The sequence below is a fragment of the Mustela lutreola genome, chromosome 10 (genome assembly GCF_030435805.1).
Source record: "Mustela lutreola isolate mMusLut2 chromosome 10, mMusLut2.pri, whole genome shotgun sequence".
NCBI lineage: Eukaryota > Metazoa > Chordata > Mammalia > Carnivora > Mustelidae > Mustela > Mustela lutreola.
In genome coordinates, this window is record NC_081299.1 from 7,819,201 (window position 1) to 7,837,867 (window position 18,667).

At 51.1% G+C, this 18,667-nt stretch overlaps 1 protein-coding gene across 2 annotated transcripts in view; it reads right to left on the reverse strand.

Annotated features, from left to right (window-relative positions):
• The window catches only part of MTOR (mechanistic target of rapamycin kinase), a 126,044-nt gene that overhangs the window by 21,105 nt on the left and 86,272 nt on the right, over positions 1-18,667 (reverse strand). For both annotated transcript variants that reach the window (XM_059138326.1, XM_059138325.1), the window contains exons 30-38: positions 17,483-17,622; positions 11,514-11,614; positions 9,609-9,724; positions 8,331-8,408; positions 8,015-8,122; positions 4,952-5,077; positions 4,724-4,855; positions 1,106-1,221; positions 31-148 (exon numbers count right to left, since the gene is read on the reverse strand). In XM_059138326.1, coding sequence (XP_058994309.1) covers positions 31-148; positions 1,106-1,221; positions 4,724-4,855; positions 4,952-5,077; positions 8,015-8,122; positions 8,331-8,408; positions 9,609-9,724; positions 11,514-11,614; positions 17,483-17,622 — 1,035 coding nt within the window. The remainder of the gene's footprint in view (positions 1-30; positions 149-1,105; positions 1,222-4,723; positions 4,856-4,951; positions 5,078-8,014; positions 8,123-8,330; positions 8,409-9,608; positions 9,725-11,513; positions 11,615-17,482; positions 17,623-18,667) is intronic.

Here is an 18,667-nt window from a genome sequence, read left to right on the forward strand (position 1 = left end):
GCGGGGTCCCCCCGGGGGGGGTGGGGCTACCTTGTACCAGCTGCGGTCGTGCTCCGTGGCTGCGCTGTAGTACTGCAGCACCTTGGGGATGGTGCTCTCGTTGATGCCCTGCAGGTTCAGCTGCCACTCCCCGAGCTTGAGGAAACACCTGGGGACAGAGAAACGACCCCATGCCGCTACCGCACATGCTAGCTCCCCCCGCCTCCCAGTAAGGAGAACAGCCCATTTCGTCGGCGGAGCACATCTACACTTGCGGCCGGGAAGCAACGGGATGGAAACACAGGGCTCTCAACCACACAGGAGGGAAGAAACCGGCTTGAGGGGTGCATTTTGAATGTATCAGCTCTTCTCCTCGACCCATGTTTCAATGCCAGCGTCGACCAGTACCTGCTACAGGGTAGGTCTATACGGACCTGCCTGCCCCGATTTTAGTTTTTGGTGGGGGTGTTGGCTGCTGAGTAGCTCTTCCTCTTGCATGCTACCGGCTTCCCCTCCCTCATTTCTGCCTTTTCCTCAGTTTATAATAAATGACAAACTACTTATCGACATATTATATTGTATCACGCACCATGTTATATGTTATAATGATTTGTATCATTTATAACAGATCGTATTTACCATGAGAACAATAACAGCCCACGTTTACTGATCGCTACTCTCTCCTAGGTACTGCTCTAAACGGTTCACGTGTTTATTCTATTAACCCTCACACTACCTTCTACCACCCCAAGCAACAGGAGCCCTCAGCATCCCCTTTTCATAGGATGAGGAAACTGAGGCACAGAGTGGTTAAGTGACCCATCCAGAGTCACACATCAAAGCAGCAGCAGAGCTGGTATTGGCCACCAAGGGGTCTGACTCTCAGGCCAGACACCAGGAAGGCAGCAGCACCTGGATGCCCTGGAGCTCAGTCCTGGGCAGAGAGCAGCAGAGGCCCTAGCTCAGCACGATCTGATGGCTGCCCGGGGTTCCTACTGCAAAAGGCGAAAGCAGAGTTGGGAGCTCGCTGCCCAGGGAGCCTTGAGCGTTCCTGCCACGCTGCAGAGGCTGCTGGGGCGGAGGGAGATGGGAGCGCGACCGGCTCCGGCCAGCGGGGACCTCTCACCGGGCCATGAGCTTGTGCAGCTCCTGCTTGTGCTGCTGGTCCTCGGTGGCGATGGCGTGCTGGGCCTGCTGCTGCATGGTCTGCACGAAGTGCTGCATGTGCTGGAAGGCGTCGATCTGCACAAGACAAGAGCACGGGAGCCGCTCAGCATTCGGCCTGGCCTCACGAGAGAGAACCCCCGATCATCTGAAGAGCCCGTGAGCCGGCCCTCACTCCCAGGGGAGCACCCTGGAGCACAGGGCAAGGGTGCCCTGGAACAGGCGGCCCAGGGCATGGCACTGGGAGATGGTTGGGCTTTTCAAGAAGACTCATACTTTCCCAACTCAAGCTTCAGCTCTCCTTGGCTAGCTGTACTGCTATTTTGATAAGCTCCTTGCCTGATTACCCCGAAATAACAATCTATAGGAAGAAATGTGAAACAACTGCTTACTTCCCAGCAACACACAGGGGGGAAACCAGGCTCCTTGGGGGATTGTTTTTGGGCCTATAAAACTTGCGTACTTGTTTAGAACTCTAAGTACCTTGGACACTCCAGCAGAGCCCAAACTATAGTTTTAAAGGTCCGACAGAACCCTCAGTACCCAAATAAGAGCACAGACACGGGGTGAAGGCCCTCATCCGTCCGTCTGAGCGAAGCAGTGGGGAGGACACTGGCTGAGCAGACAGACGTCTAGGTGAACGGGGTGGCTTAGGAGCGAAACCTTCACAGCATCGTCAAGCCTTTCCATCTGTCTACACTACGGGACCTGATACAAAGTGAGCAGAACCACGTGGGTTAGGAACAGGGAGCTGAAAGAGGGAAGGGCAGAGACACAGAGTCAGAGATCTGGGACTAAGGTACCAGCCATCTCTAGAAGCCCCCAGGTCCACTCACGCCAGCATCCTGGTAAGTGGGGTCCCCACTATTTTTAAAGGGCTTCAAGGTGGAGACAGAGCATACAGACATGAAAAGCTCCAGTGGAAAAAATGGTGGAATGAAAGTCCACCACGACGGTGGGAGGGGGGAGCGGTATGCGAGAGAGTGAGAAAGAGGCGATGTGTTCTTTGCTGCAGAAGGAAATGGGGGGATCAACATTTCAAATAAATAAGGTCAGAATGGTCTCCTTCCACGGAAACATGTCAGTCGCGACCGTCTTCAAGGAAAGTACAACTCATGGCTTGGAGGCCAGAACCAACCTCAGACACGTTTCAACATAAGGAATTAATTAGCATCAACAGACATGGCTCACCCCAGAGCCAGCATGATGAGACTAACAATTCGTCAGGCAGCTAATCTGCACACGGGGACAGGGCGACAGGCAGATGTTCTGACAGTTAACAAGACACCTGTCCCCCCAACCCCCCACCCAGACAGCTGCCTTCATGGGGTTCCATTACTCACTCTGGCTTTGAAAAATGAACTACATTAGCAGCCTGCCCCTGAGAAGTGATACATGTTTCTGTAGTTTTTTCCTCTACGAGAACTGCACTGAGCAGACTTACAGCTGATTAAGAAGGAAAGGAAGAAGGGAGAGACAGCACTGGAAAGATCCAGCCCGAGAAGGGCGACTGGTAAGCCGCTGTGCGGAGCGGGTGCCCGTCAAGCATGTGAGGACCGAGTGAAGCAGGAGCCGGGATGCCAAGGCTGCTCGGAGCCCACACGCTCCGCGTCGCGGGCAGTCCAGGCACACAGCTTACTTTCCTTTCAGGAGACTCAGCCAAGCGCTGAACAAAAAATAAACTGCCCAAACCAGGGAGGACTGCATAGCAGTTCGGATTTGAAGCTCAGTATTAAGTAAATCTATCCAGCACCGGAGAATCGATATCCTTCTACTACACAGCGTGGAGACCACTTATTTTGAAGGAATTCAAAGTGTTCTACTAAAATACGCTCTTTTCTCCACCTCTGGGAAGTGAGGAGGGAAAAATGGATTGTTTCTCTCTTATAGATGAAGGACTGGGCGATCAGACGAAGGGTTTCTCTTGGGCACAGAGTTTCAGCTGCGCGTCGTACGCCCGGTTAGCGAGCAAGACCCAAGTCTTCAGCTTGGTGAGGTTTCACGGAAAGACTGGCCTGTCTCTAGATTGTGGGAAGTGGCTTGTCTAGGAAAACACAAGACATACCCCTTGGGCCTGACGCCTTCCTGCAGAGCAGGATACAAGGCTTACCGAATTGTCTGTAGTGGAGGAAAGTCAAGTTCAGAGAGGAAAAGGGGCTTGCTCAGTAGTGCGATTATTACGTAGCTGGTACTCTGAGCACCTGTGAAGATGGGACAGCCCTTGGTCTGGGCTTGAAGTCCAAGCACCTGACTTCAAAGAGGTTTCTGGATTTCTAACGCCTGTCGTTTCATGGCTTCCCATCGGAGGCTGGGCTCTGAGAAGAGGCGGTAATGTGTAGAGAGGTTGGGCTGTGGTCATTTGTTGAAAGGAGCCACTTCCTGGTTGAGACATTAGCCAAGAGGCCCTTGCTGCCTGCCTTCGGCAGGACTTTCAAACACTTGGACTCTGTACCCAGGAAGGAAACCAGACCAAGCTCAGATCCAGCACCTTCTGTTTTTCTCATTTGCCTGGAGGAAGGTTGGACTTTGAATGAGAAGTGCTCTGACCCGGGAAGTTTGCAGAGACTAACAACCAGACCAAACCAAACTCCCAAAAACAACAAAAAGAAAACAAGACCCCAAACTATGCACGTGGGCAACGGAGTTTGGCCATTCCTACTAAAGTGAACCCCTGTTGAAAACCCAGCGCTGGGGTGCAGGGTTCTCGATCCCACTGTGGGACGCTTTTGCAGTCCCAGAGTCAGCCACCCAGAAAGAAGTCAATCTGGAGACACTGTCCCAGGTTTCCTTCGGCGTGCCTTCTACAGCCTCGGCTGCACGGGTGGCTCCGCACTCCTTTCTCCTGGCAGGCCTTGCCGCGGGCCACAGTGGGGAGAGGAGGGCTAGGACACTCCCTCTGTTTGGTCAGTGGCACAAGGAGCCAGAGCAGGTGCTGATTTTGCCTCCAGGGCCAGCGTTTTGTTAATCACCACCACCATCCAGGGAGATCATTTCAAAAAATAAAACCAACATCCCCCACCCCACCCCCGCCCCCTGGGAGCCACAGCTATTTCCTTGTCCGGGGAGGGCCTGTCTGTAAACAAAGGAAGAGGAATTCTATGCCGGCTCCAAGTAGACGCTCCCTACTGGATGCAGCCTGACACTCTGGGTGTTGCTGCTTCTGGATCTCAGCTGATGACTGGGAAGGAGACGAGAAGTTGGAAAAACCAAAGTGGTCTTGTGAAATGTCCAGTCTGTGTTTTCACAAATATGCTGCCTTTTGGGTACTGAACAGCCCACCTTTTCTTGGGAGGCGGGGGGGGGGGGGGGAGAGGGGGGCAGATATCGTGCCCTTTCTATGTTCCCTGCATACTCTGCTAAGAAATACAACCGTGACCTCACGCAGCAGTTCCATCAATGGCATCCAGGAGGCCCTCGGATACAATTCACTCTGGATATCGGGCCAAACAGCTTCCTAACAGGAGCAAAACCCAACATGGCGCTTTGGGTGCTGCTCCCTTTTGGGCCCCGAGGCGGCGAGAAGCCGGGTAGTGGGCGCTCGGGACGCGCGGTCTGCCGCCGCATGGGTTTGGATACAGACCTTGCGAGCACTCTTCCACATGTTTTTCATGTAGGCGTAGGTCACCTGAGGGTGAACTGTTGGCAGAGGATGGTCCAGTTGCCGAGATGGATCCACTCCCAGGAGCAACACTAAGGTTTTATGAGCAAGGGCCTTAAAAACAAGACAGGCCGGGTTATAAACAGGACGGGGCCAGGAGCGCCGGTCCGTCCCCAGCCTCCCACCACACCCTGTGCGGGGGCCACTCACCAGCCTGCCGCTCTTCCCACACAGGCTGGCATACTTGAGCCAGGTCCTCATGTCCTCATGAGGGCTGACCACAAGTGACCGCACCATCAGGATCTTCTGCCAGTCCTCCACGATGCGCTGGCAGCCCTGGAACATTCGAGAGGGAGAATCAGGCATGTCCTCTGCTATAGCTTTAACCCCCAACAAGCAACAGAAAGACTTGCCTCAAACCAACAAAGAAATTCATTTTTACAACCTCAGCTTTCTCAAGAGATGGGTGCTGTGAAGAAAAACACTTCTTAGGAAACTCTCAAATCCAAGGGTCAGGAGAGTAACAGGTCTGGTGCTCGAGTCCTGGCCCTGCCACCTTCCATATGTGGGATACTGCACACGTTACTTAACCGCTAAAATGAGGTAAAGATAGTACCAACTTTATAGGGCTGTGATGAGGACGACATGAATTAAACCTTTTAAATTTCTTTTCTGGAGTATAAATAATGCATTTTTTTAAAAAAAGCCAGTCTTCTTTTTTTGATACAGCTTTTATTTATTTGAGGGAGTGAGAGAGTGAGCACGAGTGGGCTGAGAGGCAGAGGGAGAACAGACTCCTGGCTGAGCAGGGAGCCTGATGTGGGGTTTGACCCTGACACACCGCGATCAGGACTTGCACCAAAGGCAGACACTTAACTGAGTCACCAGGTGCCCCAATAATGCATTTTTAACTTTGTATTTTTTTTTGCTTCAGCTTCTCTGGGGCTCAGTCGATGGGACATGGACTTCTGATCTCAGAGTTGAGTTCGAGCCCCATGTTGGCTATAGAGATTACTTAAAAATATCTAGAAAAAATGAATCATTTAAAATTTGGAAGATGAATTAAGCATAAGAGAAGTTTAAGTAAATTCTTAAACGACGCTGCCTGTGAGCAGTGGCATCGTCAGTCTTGAAGTTATTAACGCCTAAACCTGCACGAAGACTAGCTGAGATTCCTTCTGCTTCATTTTCACTGGTCTCTGATCAAAAACTGCATATAGAAGGAAAAGTGCCTCATTCACTCATACATATAAATTCTTTTTAATTAAAAAATGGAATTTGATGTTATTAAAAGGGATAGGTAATTTTCTATCGAAGACTTCTGAGGGTAAGTGGACCTCTCCTCCACTTTCGCTCTAAGAAGTCAGACTCAGAGACAAACCACCTGGGAAGCAGGGCTTGTCCCTCTGTGGGCAAATCTGTCCCTTTGAGAGACAAATGGAACTAAAGGAGCCGTCCTTCACGGAGGTGAGTCTGACCGTCTAGCAACAATGGTTGCAGGCTTTTAAATATGACAGGATCCAGTGGGAGCCTGAATTAAGAACCTAAGGCAAGTCAGGCTGACCCCTCAAATTGCCCCAGGGGAGACTCTGGCAGGGGATTTCAGCTTCAGTGACTTGACCACAAAATGGCCATTCTCCAATAGAGGTGGCTCATGGAGCACTTGGACAGTAAGCTACTGACGAGAGCCAAGTTCGTACCACAAACTTAATGCTTTATTTTCAGGTCTTGGACCATATCTTTCCAACCCATTTCCGATTAGGAAAGTTATGAAAACAGGAAAAAGTACATTGAGTGACTGTTTTGGGATCTTCTCACCATCTGCTAGTTTCTTCCAGATGCTGAAATAATCCGGCTCCTTGTAAGCCAAAAAGCATCTTGTTGTCTCAAGGTGGGAAAGTCACAAAGGCCTGAGATGCTGACAGTGTCTTGGAGATGGTGAAGTTAAACACGCGTTTCCCTTCCCCAAGACGTGTTTATTCCACTCCCCTCTGGGCCTCTATTTGGATAAAGCCTCCCTTGTAAGAATGGCAGAAGACTCATCAGATCTCTGATTTGGAAACTCTTCAACCCATTACAGGCACTTAAAAAAAAAGGTGGTGTGTGTGTGTGTGTGTGTGTGTGTGTGTGTGTGTACAAGTCAGGTGGGAAATGCTTGCTTTGTGTAATTCTTTTCTGGTGTCCAACTGACAATTTTCCATCAAAACATTCACTGGGCATTTCACAATTGCTAATAAAACATATGAAAGAACCGCATGTGCTTACTTCAGAGCACAAACGACTACATTCACACACGCCCTTTGCCCGCTGATCTTTCCTTGCCAGTGGAATGTGCCCTGAGCTTCCCAGACAGGAACGCAGCCTGCAGTGAAAAGGTCTTGTCACAGCCTACTGAGGGGCCTGGAACCACAGACCCTGACTGGCCCGGAGACAGAATTTGGAAGTAGATGTGGATGGGCCAAGAGGAACAGTGTAAAACCAAGGACACTGATTATGATGCACAGGCGACAAGCGGCTTCCGCAGCAGCGAGGGCTTTCTCTCTTTTGCAAATGAACTTGCCCTCCTAGCGACTCAAGGAATGAGAGAACTGTCCTTTCCAAGAACACTTAAGACTGCGGACTCCCAGACCTGGAACTGACCGCGCCTCATGCTCAAATGATCAGAATGTACAAGGAAAACACTGATGGAGGACTTGGAGAAGTTTCTCCGTGAGGGAAACTTCGGCTGAAGAGGGACTGTGCATGTCTGTGACGGGAGGGACTGTAAACGGTAGGGGTTAGTCGGCTGAAACATTAGGCAACCCCGTTTGAGAAGCCGATGCAGGCGGCCAACATGTGCATTTGGAACAGTGGTTCTGTGTCGGCCACATACTGGAAGCATCTGGGGCAGCTGAAGAGATAGAACCTGGGTCTATCCCCAGAAATTCTGTTTTATTTGGTCTGGGAAGTGGCCTGTGGATCCAGATTTTAAAAATCCAGGCAGGTCATCCTATCGGGCAGCTGAAGCTGAGAACCACTGATTCTGAGGTTACGGTTCTCAACAGGCTGTCTGTAAGCGTCATTTACTGCAGACATTTTCTTGTGTTACTAGAGAAGGGTAAGAGAAGGCCGCAGAACCGGTCACCGGCTCCCAGCGAAGGGCTGAGGCGCACAGCCTCTGAGTGCTTTGCGGCGAACGCCACCCCAGCCTCTGCGGGGAGGCAGGGAGCGTGTGCTGAGTGAGAGTGGGGGCGGAGGGCAGGCGGGCTACCCCCGGCTTTCTAGCAGCCTTACCTGCAGTCTCTCCCACCAGATCTGGCGGATGATCTCCCGTCGCTCGGGGACAAGCTTGTACTGGATGACCTCCTCCAGCTCGGAGAGCATGTGGCAAGAGACCATGGCCTGATGGAAGCAAATCACATTCCCACTTAATACCGCACGAACAATCCAAAAGCCGGGATTCATTTCAGTCATTCCTTCTGGTGACAGGGTATCTGCTCAGAATACATAGGCATGTTCCCAGCAGCCAGGGAGTCCTCACTCGGCCACGCTGAAAAAAGAACTGGAATGAGCCTCTAAAACGACCCCGTGCAGAACGTTCGACACTCACCCCATATGCCCGACTGTAGCTCTCTCCCGCCATAGCGGTTAACTCGGCATCTAGCAGGTCTCTGGCTTTGTCAATGCACTAGAAGAGAAAGAGAAAACCACAGAACTGAGCTGTGGGCTTGGGGCTTGGGCCGGGGCTGGGCTGTTTTTTTTAGGCTTGCCAGCTAGCTGGAGGTCATTCATTTTACTTAAATTCTAGGAAGTAAGAGGAAGGCTCCCCGAAGAAGGGAACAAAACTTTTACCAAACTCTAAGGCTAAATAAGAATGTTAATCCGATTTCTCGGAAGACACAGAATGTCTAGGAACCTCAAGCTTACCACCCCGAATCCTGGGTAACTAGGGTGGGAACACGCGGGCTTAGAGGCAGAAGCACTGCGTTCCTGGTCTCCAGAGGACAGCTGCAGACCTGCTCTCTTTCGTCTTTTCCTCGCGCACATTTGTGAACCTAAACTGGGCACACTCTCACTAGCCCCACGTGGTCGTCACTGGCTTCTGAGTGCCTTGTCCTCATGAGGGAATGCCTCCACTCCTGGCATAGGAACCCCCAAACCTGCCATGCCATGGGGGCTTCTGTGCCTGCGACGTGGACGGCCCTGGCCTCAGTTCTGCTCAGGCCTGCGGGACTGTGGCATAGGTCGTCTGTTTTATCCACTAAACACCCTGCACGTGGAGCTTTTCTTTCTTGAATGCTTGAGATTGGGGACCATGTCCCCCACCCTCAGGTGCTCAGGTCACTGACCCCAGCACCCCATCCCAGACAGTCCAGGGCTTGTCAGGATGTGACTACGTCACTCTTTTATTCTGGAGGCCAGCACGGAGTCTCAAACCCAGTGCCAGCTCTCCCAGAAGCTCATCCCTGTGTGGCACTGCTGCAGAGCTAGAAGAAGCCTTGACTGACCCCTGCTGCTGGGGGGTGGGGGGGCTGCTGCTGTCTCCACCCTCCTGGGGTGAGACACATGGTTTCTCTTTACTACGAAGAATGCTAGGAAAGTGATCAAAGCATGCAATGTTGACCCGAGAAGCTCACTCCAGAACAATGTAAATGTTAACTTCCCGAACTCCCCGGTGCTCTCTCAGAGCAGAGAGTGGCCCTGACGGCTGTGCTGGCAGACTTCTGAGTACTCTGCTCTACAGCCTAGGCTCCCGTGAGCTCACGGTGGAACAGCAGAGCGGACGCACATCAGCCCCTCTCTGCAGGCACGGCGTGCCTAGGAACTGACAGTGCACATGTAATTCTCTTTTCTTTGCCAGACGGTCTGAGCACACCTAAGTTTTTACCTGTTGTGCCAAGGAGAAGAGGTCCTGATGCAGTGCCAGCACGGCTCTGTAGAACGCGCCATCGTGGGTGTCCCGAGGGATCATGCAGGTGTACTCCTCCATGCTGTCCCACTGACCTGCACATGCGCGTGCACACACACACACACACAGAGAAAATCGTCAGCTTGCTGGGCTAAGGCAGCATCTCAAACAGGCCTTGTCATTGTTACTTGCATTTAGCTTGGGGTTCAAACAAGACAAACTGGTGCCTGATGTAGCAAAACCCTACAGAGACTCTCTACACTCTACAGGGTTGCGCGAGCCAATTTAACAAACAAAGCCACGTCTGTCTTCCAAACACAGGACTCCAATGCTGCTCCAGGGAGTTCTGTGAACGATGGGAGAAACCGAGTGACAGAAAGCCTCCGAGTCAAGAGGCTTTAATGTAGCACCTCATTAACCCAGAGAACTCTCAGGTTTCCTGAGGTGAGATGAAATGGCTTTCTTCCCTATTAGCAAAGCAGCTCACAGTTCAATGGTACGCTGGAAATTACATTTTCCCTAAACAACTGAAAGTGGCCGTTACCCAGACAGGGGGCAGGATTAGACAAACAGTCTGCCCGTCCGGCAGTACCTGTGCCTCAGGGGGGAGGAGGGATTTTAAGAGGCTCTGTCATAAGAGGAAGATGGGCTTGGTCCTGCACGGTGGTCTCTGTGTCGGGGCAGACCAGGGAAATGGCTGCATCCGGGAAGAGATATTCACTTCCCCTGATGGGGCAAGCATGTATCACATGCCAACATTTCCAAGGCCATCTGCAGAAAAGACAGCAGCCTCATTAGCCGCAAACTGCGGGGCCGCTGACTGTACAAGGCATTTTCCTGCCTTTCACTCCAGACCATCGGCTCATTCATTCTCGATGCCTCTGGGCAAAAGCGAACGGCAAACGATGACTCCTCAGGAAGCAGTTTGTTTTTGAAAAATGTTCTGGATCCAGCCCAGAGCTCATGAACGGGAAGGATAGAAGCTCTGTGAGTCAGGAGGGATGGAATGGAGGTAGAAGGTTACGTAACCTTCTTCTGGACTCCACAGGTGAAGCTTTCACTTGGGACAGCCTGTGGGTGCTTTCCCCTCCTCCTGAGAACATCTCCGGGATGGACAATAATCCTCTCACAGCTGGGGCCCGGTGTCAGAAGCCTACACGTGTCTGTGGGGGCTAAAAGGAAGTCTCTGCCTTAAAATACTCAGGGAGTCGGAGTAAGGTGGGGGAGTGTTGAGTAGGAAGGAGAGCGGAAAATCCAATACTGTTAAAATATTTATAACTGTTGGAGAAGGTGAGGGCATATGGGGATTTGCTATCCTATTCCCTTCACTTTTATGTTTTAGGAAAGTTCTAGAATAACAGTTAAGAAATAAAAGGGGACAAAAAGTTGTCCTCTTAATTCCTGCTAGGGATACAGACATGATGGGTGGCGCTCCCGCAGCCATATGGGATCACGACATAGACTCAAAAACGGAGGAGGCCTCAAGCAAAGCAGAAAATATGGAGAGAGGCTAATGATAGTGGAATCAGGACACTAGCTTGGAAATTTCTAGTTCTAGATTTTATTTAAATAAAGAGAGAAAAATGAACCAGTAATTTATATCACAAATACCAAACAAACCTCATTAAATAATCTCAATTTTGATGCTTGCTCACTGGTTTCCTTGGATTCCCCAGGATGGGTCATTTTTACCTGCATCTAGTAAGTCAGTCACGGTCATCAGGTAGAAGGGACAGGTAGAATGGGGACAGGTGGATACAGATCTCTGGATGCTTTTGTGGACCTGACGTCTCTACCTGGAGCCACAGTGCCTTCTTTCTCGAATGCGAGCCCCCAGCCTCCCTCTCCCTCCCTTGACCGGGGTGCCCTCGGGGGAGGCCTCACCTAAGCCCCAGGCAGCTGCGGCAGCCATGCGGGCCATCTTGGCTTGGGTCTCATCATTAACCAGGGTCCACTTTTCACAGCACTGCTGGTGCAGCTGCCCCCTGAAGGAGAAGAATCATACAGCTGGGTAAAGAGAAGCCACCGCCATAACCTGCTCATCTTCCTCTCCAGCCCCTGGGCTTATGCTGGCGCTACACAAGGACTGGATGACAGGGGCCCGCCTGGAACTGGGAACCTTTAAATAAAAAAACACTTTTGACTGGGTCCTAAGATACAGGAGAAGTGGTTGGTGATTTGTTGTTTCTATGGGACTTTACCAGAGACATGGACTGTGCCTAATTCTATGTGATCTGAAATGTCCTGAGCATCTGGCCCCCTTCATAAATATTAAATAGCTTCTGTCCTATGCCAAGGAACCGCGGGCTCTTTCTCCCAGCAGGCCTACAGAGAAAGCAATCTGAAGACACACATCTGGACATATTCATTTTGGGTTCAACGCTGGAGGGAGAACGCGCTCTTGAAAGTGTGATACGAGGGGCACCTGGGTGGCTCAGCAGGTTAAACCCTCTGCCTTCGGCTCAGGTCATGATCCCAGGGTCCTGGGATTGAGCCCGGCATCGGGCTCTCTGCTCAGCAGGGAGCCTGCTTCCCTTCCTCTCTCTGCCTGCCTCTCTGTCTACTTGTAATCTCGGTCTGTCAAATAAATAAATAAAATCTTAAAAAAAAAAAAAGTGTGATACGAATGGCTGCAGTCTGAGATGAGACTCAGATGAAATCGGCCAGCACGGAAGGAAGAAGGCTCAGCCATGGTCACACCCAGAGGTCCGGATGCTCACGCTTGGATTCTGCAAAACTACGGTGAGTGTGGGTCAGAACAAGGAAATACGGAGATGGGAATGGTGCTCCACAGACTTCGATACACAGAGAGCGCGGACGGCCTCTCAGGGAAGATGGCCTGCTGACTGCGGCGCGGTTGCCTTCCCACGTTCCCCTTCTCAATGCAAGGAAACGAGCCCTGGCCAGTGGGAGAACGGGCGCCTGTGTTCCTGTGAGCTTGGAGACTCAGCTAGGACGGTCTAATCTTTCCTGCTTTCCAAAGGAGATGCTGCAGGACTTTTTTATTTTTATAGGATGTTTTAACTTGGTCTTGGCAGTGGAGTCCAGAGAAAAGGTACAAGTTCCAAGTGGCCCAGCTCAGAAGCCGTGGGGCACGGGAGCTGCACCGCACGTGACAAAGACGCCGAAGTCCGCTGGTACTGAAGGGCTCCAGGCGGAGCTCACGGAGAGGTAGCCTGGAGATCGCATCTAGGATGACTGCTCAGGGCTGTGATCTGGCATCGTGGCAAAGGCAGTCACTAACTTCACCGTCTCTCCGGCGCATGCTCATGAGAGTCGGGGACACAACATTCTAGTGCAATACACAGCTCAGATCAAAAAGAGGAAGTGGGCAGCCTTCACGGCCTGTGCACGACTGCAGCTCAGTGATGGGAGCGGGCTGGAAGCCATCCACACCCAGAAACCTTCCACCACTGGCCCCATGAGGGCTCACCCAGGCGCAGCAGTTCTCACGCTGCCCATGCGTCACAATCCCCTAGAGGCTCCTTCCAATGGACCGCTGGGGGTCACCCCGAGTTTCTGACTCAGGAGGTCTATAGTGGGGTTAAGAACGTACGTGTCTAACAAATTTCTAGGTGATGCTGCTACTGTGGCATGGGGGCCACAGTTTGAGAACTACTGGCTCAGCAGCAGGTTTTTGCTGGGGTCCCTCCTCAATGGAGGGGAGAAAGCCACCTAATCACCGAATGGTCCTTCCAACCCTAGATTTCAAATGTGGTTAGCTGGTGGCTACAGGTAACGCAGCATCCCCTAGTCTTCTGTCAGGACCACCCAGTTCTAGGCCACGGGTCTGGGGATTTAGCTTTGCTTTTCATCTAGTGGCAGGGAGAGAGTTCAGTGTGAAACACCACTAACTGTGACCTCAAAAGACAAAACGGAGAGCAGCATCCCCCCCCCACAAAGGAGACACAGGCACCGCCTTCAGGCCACGGCTGTGGTGAGAGCCGCCAGGCCACAAAGAGGCGGGTTCCTGTCCCATTAGCACTCCTTACGCAGAACAGGAGCGCAGAATATACTAAATCCTAACACTCAGAGGCAGGGAGAAAACAAAATCAAATCAATAAAAAATATGAGACTATTTGTGGGGCCAACACCAGGCTCTGTTTTTTGACACCTCTCACCGCACACCAGGGAACGCTGGGCAGAAGGCCCACCCTCCAAGGCTTTGACTCTCCCACCTAGGCCAGTGGCAAAAAGCTCAGAGAGCATTCTTTTGTGTGGAACACCTCCGTGGTTGGCTGCCTAATGTTTTGCCCCTGAGCAATCTGTTCTCCGGGGCCCAGAGGCCATGTTCAGGAGCAGTGCGGGGAGGGGACTTACATTTGCTGTGACAGCAGGTGTGGCTGTGCACACCACGGGGCTGGCCTGGCGGTGGGCGGCCAGCTCTTGTAGTTAGCTTCCCGGGGAATGGGGTACGTTCTCAGCTCACTGGTAAGCCCTGATCACTGCAGGTCCTGTCTCTGCTGAGCACTGGCCTCAGTCACGTTCACAATATATACCCGAAGTGAAAGCCATTTACAGATTGCACACTCAAGAGAGCTGACCGAACCAACCAGGTTAGGACCCTGCGGACCATCAGGAAAAGAATTCTGCCTTTTATCTCTTTTTTATAATCTCTTGCAGTCTGCTGCATTTGTAAATCCCCTGGTCAGCATCAGCAGCCGCTTATGCTTTACAGGTAATTATGAAACTGGAATGAATCCAGGAGAGCAGAGGTAGAGGGGCCGAGTCCTGCCATGGCAGGAGACCCGGATCACTGGCGCTCGGGACCCCTCAGGCAGGCCGTGAGACTTCAGAGTCAACTCCCCTGAGTGTCACAGGGGATTAGACAGAGATACATCGAAAAGTCTCTTCAACACACCCAAGCTAGCCCTACTTAACCCATGGAAGGAAGTGCTTGTCTCTAACTCCTAAAGTGGGGGAGGGGCTGGGAGAGGTCTCAAGGAGGAAGCGACAGTACAGACGGGCTCTGAAAGGTGGGGACAGTGTCTAAAGGTAGAAAGAGGCGCAGAGGAGGAGGTGGGCACTTCTGGAAAGTGAATGAACAAATGCAGACAAAAATTCTGTGGGGTTTGGACAAGAGAAGTTGGGCCAGAATTCGGATTGTGAGGTCAAGTTCGCTGAGATACGTACGGGCTGGAGTCACAACACAGAAAGACTCGGATGTCAGACTATGACATTTACCCGTAAACCCAAGGGCAGCAGGGAGACACAAAAACATTTTAGGAATTGATTAGAGTTGAATTTTAGGAATGGTTATGCCTTGTTCTTTCATCCTTCTCCTAATAACATGGTTGTACGATAACCAATTTGAAAATGGAAAAAAAATTGTTTTTGAAATAATGGGGTTAATTCTCAACATACTACTCTTCTGCTTTAGATGGTACTGGTGAGGGGAATGTTCTGTATCTGCACTGTCCACCGTGGTAACTGCTAGCCACATGTGGCTACTGAGTACTCAAAATGTGGCTAGTGTGACTTGAATTACTAATTTTATTTAATTTTAAATAGCTACCCTTGGCTAGTGGCTACAGTGCAGTTTTAGGTACCTGCTGGATGTCAAAAAACAAAACCCAAACTCAGAAACCTTGGTTGTACAAACTAATGAGGCAGATTGGATAGGCTATGCTTCCTCATGGAGGTGAAGGCGTGTGGAATGCTAATTACAGAAATAAGTAATAGCTCTTGAATCCCCCTCATCATGGTTAAGCCAGACAAGCCAATTTCAAGTAATTTTAGACTATTATCTGTATATATGTGATCCAATGCCTAAGGCCAAAATCGTTGACATTAAATTTTCATGCAGTACAATTACATCTTCTATCTTAGGAATACAGTAACAACTTTATATTAAGAAATAAAAATAGCAATTGTTTACCAAAGAATATCTATAATTAGGTACAGAAAGAATGTGGAGTGGGAGAGCATTCTTTTTAGAAGACTTCCTTTGATTTTTTTTCAATAATATTCTTTAAACTGTCCAAGGTATCAAATTTCAAAACAAATCTAAAGTTGCCTATTTAAATAGCCTGAGGTTGACTAATCCAATGGAGCATAACATCGCCCTTCAGAGAGGCAGCACCTGTAGGCTGTGATGTAAAGGTGGCTCACACGTGTTCAGTGAGACAGCAAGCTGCAAACGGTGAGTGGAGTTTACCATCATAACGTATACGGGTGCGCAGATGCGGACCGTTGCCGGAAGTCCACATGGGGACCCGGTCGTCTCAGTGGCTGGGGGGCTAGGGGACAAGGAGAAGACTTGACTTGCACAGTTCTGACACTGTTTTTGTACTACTGAATTTTGTGCCATGTGCACATTACCTTTTCTTAAAAATAACGCTTTAAAAATAAAAAGTGAATATAAAAAGGTAGACTAAAAAAAAAAAACCTTCAAGGATGGAGATCCCGAACGCAGATACAATTGGGGGGGCACAGGTCTATGCAATTCTGCCTCCCCCGTCTCCCTCCAATCCACTCTCCAACTTTGCTCCCAGAGGGGTTGTGTGTGTCACGCAAACCAGCCAGCCACGGACCAGTCGAGTCCTTCGATGGCCTGTCAGTACCCCAGCTCCTCACCTGGCCTATAAGCCCCACACCGTCTGGGTCCTGGCTCCCTCTCCTGCCTCACCTTCTACCTTCCCACATCACACCTGACCTGCCGAGCCATACTGACCCTTCCGAACCCTGAACACACTGTGCTCGCTCCTTCTCACTATACCCGATCAAGTTAGGGATCACTTCCTCCTGGAAGCCTTCCAAAACCTTCCAAACCTGGATGAGGGCCCCTTCCTATTTCCCACAGTCCCCTGCGCTTCCTGTTTACGACTGTATTCACTCTGCACCACAGCAGCTCAGCTGTCTGGCCACTGAGCTTTGGGAAGGCAGGGGCGGTGTCTGCCTTGTTCCCTCAGTGTCCTTGGGGCCTGGTGTGGAAATGGGCCATGAATAAGTGCTCAGTAATTACTGGCTGGATGGATAAACAGGGGGACCTTCAGTCTCATGTCTCAGAGAAAGTCTGGATAATCTACACATGGGGAGACGGTGTGGCATTTGAACTACTTAAAACTATAAAATATTTCCCCCATACTATGGTACTTTGTTTCAACTATTTTAAAAAACTGCACTAGATGCTAGCAAACAGAATAGGGGCCATTTTTCCTTCAAGGTCCCCCCAAAACTCCCCAGACCAAGACGGCGGCAGGTGTTCTCAGCTAAGCATTACTGTTGCTTCTACCTGGGGCACCCCCTCCCCATCTCCTTCAGCTGTCCCCCAGCCTTAGCCCTTCCTCCGGGGAGGAACGGCAAGGCCATCCTGCTCCCTCGGTGGCCTTTCAGAGTCGTCTGCTCAGACCGCTGTCACTGTACTCTCCAGCTTTGATAACTGTCTGCAGTGTGCTTGTCTCATGAACCTCACGATGGAGGAAGCCTTTATTTTCTGTCTTTAATCTCTGGAGCTTCGTAGAGTGCTGGGCATGTAGTCAGCATCCCATAAAGACGAAGCATCTGAAGAGGGCAGAGATTTGTTCTTGTTTTCCAAAACCATTAGCAAAAGCTAATAGAGAAAAGAAAACAGGCTAGAGAGTAAGAACCTGAGGTCCTCACAGTCGTTGGGCAAGAGGCAGACAGAGGAGCAGGTGCAGACCATAGTGCCTCACCTGAGCCTGTCTTGTCCTAGAGCATTACAAGTCGAAGTTTAAAAAAAAAAAAAACAAAAAACCCCGAAAACCCCAAACACCCAAGTGGTAGAGGATTATCGGGAAAACACCAGGTAAAACAAAAATGAGTGTCTTAGGTGAGAACCGTTCCTGGGGGAAGCCCTGCAAACGCCGAAGGCCCAGTGCGGCCGCGCTCACCACTCGCCCAGGGCCTCGAGGCAGCGCATGCGGCCCAGCATCAGCTCGGGGTCGTCCTTGTTGGTGTCCGTCTTCTTATCGTAGGCCACGAGCGCGTCCTCCCACTCGTGCAGTTTCTCGTACCAGGTAGCCTGGATCTCCTGCCAAGTGGAAAAGACAGAGGACTGTTGTGGGCACGGAGAACAAGGAGGTGTGTTTTGCAATCCACAAACCGCCTTTCCTAAGGCGCTGGATGCTTCACCTATCCCCGTGTGTCCCGGCTTTGGTTGAAAAGAACGTCAGACTATCTGGAGGTATGCCTGGTGGTGGTGTGAATGCGGGGGACTTGGCACGTGGACAGAGCAACCCTGGGATGATAATCTGAGCGCAGATGGCAGGCCGTGTCCCCACAGCTCCAGCACGTGGGGACGCAATGACAGGGGACATCATCTGGGACAGCGGGAAGCCCCAACCAGCACTCCTGATGTGGATGCCAAGGCCTTGATCCACCTCACTGTGGACGGTGGCCACAGGACCGGGATGGCAGCTGCTTTCCTGAAGGAGCCTGAAAGACCAGGCGTATCTGCATAGCTGCTGGAGGAAAATAACCCGCTTTTTAAAAGCTCCCGATTCTCTGGTTTTTAAACTTTCAGGAAATAATGGTTTAAAGCACAATATAACACGACCACTTAGAATTCTTTGGAAAACGTTTCCTCCTTCCATCCAATGTTCCCTCCTGCTCAGCGCTTGGCAGCTTTACCAGCGTCAGGGGCCAAGGGCTGGTTTCCATTCCCCGGGCAGATGGTGTGCCATGCTGAAACGCAGTGCCGGCCACGTGAGGGAGACGGGCTGCAGACTCCGGCTCTCTAAGTGGTCTGGGGACAGACTCTCTGCCTGCCGCCCACTGACCCCCCACCTCCGTCTGTCTTCTGGGCTTCTCCATCACCAGCTTAGTAAGAGGCTATTTCTCGACCAGGCCAGCGTAGTGGCTCTCCAGGGGGTTTTCTAACAGCAAGATGGTCCCGCAGTGGAATCTGTACGATACAATGCTGGGCCCACGTGAGTTTCCCCTATTACCGCCCGCTACTCTCTAAATGGAACTGATATTTGAATAGGTACTTGTGCTGACAGCTACTGAGCTGAGCTCTCTGAAAGGACCTTTTCTTCCTGAACCTCTGCAAGGAGGTCACTTCTATTTTTGGTTGT